A 5229-nucleotide genomic window follows, 5' to 3' on the forward strand; every position below is an offset into this window, starting at 1 on the left:
TGGAGCATTTGAATCACCAACCTTGAGGCTTGATGCTTACTCTACAGTGCCACACCAGGACTCCATGTATCTATCTATGTTGTTGTTGTTAAATGCCATCGAATCAGTTCCAACCCATAGTGACCCTGCATAAAGTTTCTGAGGCTATAAATCTTACGGGAGCAGAAAGCCTCATCTTTCACTCGCAGAACCGCTGGTAGTATCAAACTGCTGACCTTGAGGTTAGCAGCCCAACTCATAACCACTACGCTACCAGAGCTCCTTTATATCCTAACACTAAATGAAGTTCTAGAGCTAGCCTACACCTAGCCATAGCCCCAACCCTCACACCTTACTACTTCCCCCCCAAAATTAATTAACAATGCATATATCAATCTATATACATTTAAAAAAATGTTTTATTGTGAATGATGTGATAGTTTACATTCTATATACATTTTTAATTTATGTTTTGGGGAAATAGTAAGGTGTGAGGGTTGGGGCTATGGCTAGGTCTATGCTAGCCCAAGAACTTCATTTAGTGTTAGGGTAATGGTTAGGACTATGGGCTAGTGCTAGGAGTAAGTCTTGGTCTAGTTTTTAGGGTGACAGCTAGGTTTATTTTTTTTCCCCTTGAAATCTATCTGATTTCTTCTTCATTTGGAAGTTCTGTAACTATAGTATTCCCTCTTTTTTTCTTTATGTTCTTGTGTTATTGCAATTTATCTCTGGTTCTCTCTTTTCAGTCTTACAGGTCTGAAATTTTACTTTGCATCCTTAGGTATCTGGGTTGAGTCTAGGTGATAAGGTCATGTATGTCAGTCTCAGGTTGTAGTCTGCTGTTGTTGGCTCTCTGTCCAAGAACTCCCTTTAATACTTTTTGTAAGGTTGATCCAGTTTTTACAATTCTTTTAATTTCTGTTTGTCTGAAAATGACCTATTTTGCCATCATATTTTTGGACAGTTTTACTGGATATGATTCATGGTTGGCAATTATTTTCATTCAGAATTTTATACATGTCATTTCATTGTCTTCTTGCCTGCATGGTTTCTGAGAAATAAAAGCTTAGTCTTACTAGTTTTCCTTCGTTGTAACTTTTTGGTTTTCCTGAGCTGCTCTTAGGATATGTTCCTTATTTTTGGTTTTGAAAAGTTTGATGATGTCTTGATATTTTTCTTTTGGGGTATATCTTGGAATTAATTCAACTTTTTAAATGACTTATTTTCTCATCTTTCATGATGTTAGAGAAATTTTCTTCCAACAAGTCTTGAAAAATATTGTTTTGTTTCTTTTTTAAAATCCCTTCCTATTCTGGAATTCCTATCACACATAAGTTATTCCTTTTAACAGTGTTCCACTTAAATCTTAGGTTTTCTCTCGATTTTTTTTTGTTCTGTATTCTGACTGTTCCTCTAGCAGACAGTGATTTTTCCCCAAGCTCAGTAATTCGAGTTTCCATTAATTCAATTCTATTTCTTTGCCCTTTCAATGAATTATCTATCTCTGAAGTCTCCTGACTTTCTAATTTCTAATTGGTTCTCATTTTTTTCAATTATTTTGTCAGTTTGTGTCTTGAGTTTTTCCATAGTTCTGTTTTCCTTGGTTTTATCTGTAATTTTCTTGATCTCTCTCAATCGTTGAAGTTGACTAATTAGCATTCTTTAAAATTCCTTATCAGGTAGTTCTGACACCATTTCTGGTGTTATATTTCTGACTGTGTATTTTGGTCATTTGTTTGAGGCACTCTGCCTTCTTTGTGTAAGCTGAAATGGTTTTCTCTGTGACACTGTGGTGTTAAATTTACATTTTATTACTGATCAGTGTACATTGCTGTGTTCTTATGGACTTACCACCTCTCTCGGTAGATGTGGCAGAGAATGGAAGTGTGATCATAGTTTTCTGTTCACTGCTTGTGTAGCAGAGTTCAGGATGGGTACACACATCTCTAGAAGCAGGAGTGGTGCAATGCCAGATGCTCAACCCCATGCAGAGCAGAGGCTGTGCAGGAAGGGGTACCTCTGGCTGTTGGACTGATGAGAATAGGGACTGCCATGCCTCTGACCAGCAGGATGGCACGGGAACAAGGGAGAATTGCACCCCCTTGCCACCAACCTCCAGCCATGTCCTGTGCCTGCAAGCAGCTGTTCAACAGCAGCTCACAAAAGCTAAAGATGGCTGCACTGTGCAGCACCACACTAGTCCTTAGTTTACCTAATTGTCTCCTCTATCACTGTTCCTGTTCAGCTTTCTCTTCCAGTCAGCACTCAATCCACCTCTCTGTTCTATCCTGTAACATTCAAGCTTCTCGGATCCTTATCTGTATCTGTTTCCCACGGTCTCTCATGTGTTTGTTGCAGTATGTCTGCTTATATTACCCTGGACTTGCACTGAAAGTATATAGTCTTGGCCTTCATCAGTATTTCAAGTCCTTTTGGCTTCTAGCAAGCATGGTTGTGTTATCTGCATATCGTTGTTATTGTTGTTGTCAGGTGCCATTGAGTCAGAACCGACTCATAGCGACCCCATGCTCAGCAGAACGAAACAATGTCCGATCCTGGGCCAACCTCATTACTGCTGCCACACTTGATGTAATCAATGATGCCACTTGGCTGATCCATCTCGTTGGGGGTCTTCCTCTTTTTCTCTGACCCTCCATCTTACCCAGCATGACATCCTTTTCCAGAGACTGTTCCCTCCGGACAATATGTCCAAAGTATGAGAGATGAAGCTTAGCCATCCTGGCCTCCAAGGAGCACTCTGGCTGCACTTCTTCCAAAACAGATCTATTGGTTCTTTTGGCAGTCCATGGCACTTTTAGTATTCTCCTCCAACACCACAATTCAAAGGCATCAGTTCTTCTACAATCTTCCTTATTCACTGTCCAGCTTTTGCATCCATGAGGCTATTGAAAATAGCATGGCTTGGGTCAGGCACACCTTAGTCCTCAAGCTGACATCTCTGCTCTTCAACACTTTAAAAAGTTCCTGTGCAGCAGATTTGCCTAATGCAATACGTCGTCTGATCTCTTGACTGCTGCTTCCGCAAATGTTGATAGTTGATCCAAGAATTAAGTCCTTGACAACCTCAATTTTTCCTCTGTTGATAAGAATGTTGTTTATTGGTCCAGTGGTAAGGAATTTTGTTTTCTTGATATTGAGATGCAATCCATACCGAAGGCTGTGTTCCTTGATCATCATCAGAAAATGTTTCATGTCTTCTTCACTTTCAGCAAGCAAGGTTGTATCATCTGCATATCGCAGGTTGTTAACGAGTCTTCCTCCAATCCTGATGCCACGCTTTTCTTCATAGAACCCAGCTTCTCGTATTATTTGCTCAGCATACAGGTTGAATAAGTATGGTGAAAGAACACAACCTTGTCGCACACCTTTCCCAATTTTAAAACATTCAGTGTTCCCATGCTCTGTTCGAACAACTGCATATCGTAGGCTCTTAATAAGTCTTCCTGCAATCCTGATGCCATATTCTTCTTCATATAAGTCAGCTTCTTGGAATATCTTCTTAGAATACAGAAGGAATAAGTATGGTAAAAGGATACAACCCTGGCACACAGTTTTCCTGATTTTAAACCATTCAGTATTCCTTTGTAAAAGTGTTCTACTAAGCTTAAAATTTTCCTTTTTATATGCTCCAACTGATATGACATCTACCAAAAAGGTAATTCTACAGAAAGAAAAAATAAGATCAATGGTTGGTGTGGGTAGAAGGGTAGAAATGGGGATTAATGAGCATTAGGAATCTTATTGCCGTGATTAAAATATGTTCTACAATTGAATTGTAGAGATGGCTTCACAACTTGATTATTACCAAAATCAATGACTTGTATAATTAAAACATAAATATTAATCATGGTATGTAAAATGATACTTCAATGAAGTTAAAAAGCAAAAAACTTTCTCTTGGAAATAAGGCATAAATTATATATTCAGCACTGTTGTAATCACGCTTAGTTGAAACCACATTTTAAAATATTTTAAAACACAGCATTTATTTTGCTAATTTGTTAAAAAAAAAAAAAAATACCTTAGGCACAGCGGCTCTTTTTATCATACTGGGAATTATACATCTTGGACCAGTTTCACCAGCAAACCCACACCTGTAAATAATAGGAAAATTAAAACACTGTATTTAAAGGCTTTCTAAATAGTTCTTACAAAAGCAAGTTTTTCTGTATTTGTTTCAAAACCATGTTCAGAGAAACATTTGAAATCATCTCTGTTGTATTCTAAGGGAGAAAAAAAGCTAAGAAGTTAATACCATATACGATGGCATAGTGGGTTACCAACTGGGTTACTTAAATGCAAGGTCAGTGGTTTGAACCTACCAGCCACTATGTGTCTGCTCCCATACAGATTTACAGTCTCTGAAACCCAAAGAAGTGCTTCTACCCTATCTAATAGGGTCACTATGAGTTGGAATCAACTTAGCAGCAGTAGCAGGACTGGCTTTGGTTACTCATAACTGGACACTGAAGGGAAAAATTACATACGATTTTCGGTTATCATCTACTTTTTTCAGTATTTAACTTTAATTGAATTTTAGGTAACATATTTCTATGACACTGGATCCACAATAAATTATGTGACTTCATTCACATACTTTCTCCCCAGAGGATTAGCTTTCTACATGCTCTTTTATTTGTATAGCACGAGGGGGCTTCAGAAAGTTTGTAGAAAATGGAATGAAAAGCTGATGGATTCTCCCCCCATGAACTGTTTCAAGATCCCTTGTATGCGTGACTATGCTTCTGTTAGTTGCTGTCAAGCTGACTCTGACTCATGGACTCCCCATGTTTGTCTTTAGTAGAACTGTGCTCCTTAGGGGTTCCAATGGCTGATTTTTCTAAAGCAGAATTCCAGGGCTTTCTCCCAAGGAGCTTTTGGGTAGACTCAAACTGCTAACCTTTTGGTTAGTAGCCAAACCTGTTAATTGCATCTCAAATCAAAACCCACCGCTATCAAGCCGATTCAGACTTACAGCCAAGGGTTTTTGAGGCTGTACGTCTTTACAGGAGCAAACAGCCTCATGATTATTTCACAGAGCAGCTGGTGGGTTTGAACTGCCAACTTTACACTTAGGAGCCCAATGGCTAACCCACTATCAGAGCTCCTTATAAACTGTACCAATGCCCTTCACATTCCCTATGATACAACTCATGGTCAGCTTCCTTTCTTTTACTTCACATATTCTTCCTTGCTTTTACTTCACATATTCATCTTTTTTTTTTTTTT

The 5229-nt window shown here is 38.6% G+C and overlaps 1 protein-coding gene across 1 annotated transcript in view; it reads right to left on the reverse strand.

Moving 5' to 3' along the window:
• ACTR10 (actin-related protein 10 homolog (S. cerevisiae)) overlaps positions 1-5229 on the reverse strand; it is a 39666-nt gene that overhangs the window by 31361 nt on the left and 3076 nt on the right. The window contains exon 2 of the mRNA XM_006864605.1: positions 4022-4094. Within this exon, the coding sequence (XP_006864667.1) occupies positions 4022-4094 (73 nt within the window). The remainder of the gene's footprint in view (positions 1-4021; positions 4095-5229) is intronic.

This window comes from Chrysochloris asiatica, unplaced genomic scaffold, assembly GCF_000296735.1.
Source record: "Chrysochloris asiatica unplaced genomic scaffold, ChrAsi1.0 scaffold00067, whole genome shotgun sequence".
NCBI classification, from domain to species: domain Eukaryota; kingdom Metazoa; phylum Chordata; class Mammalia; order Afrosoricida; family Chrysochloridae; genus Chrysochloris; species Chrysochloris asiatica.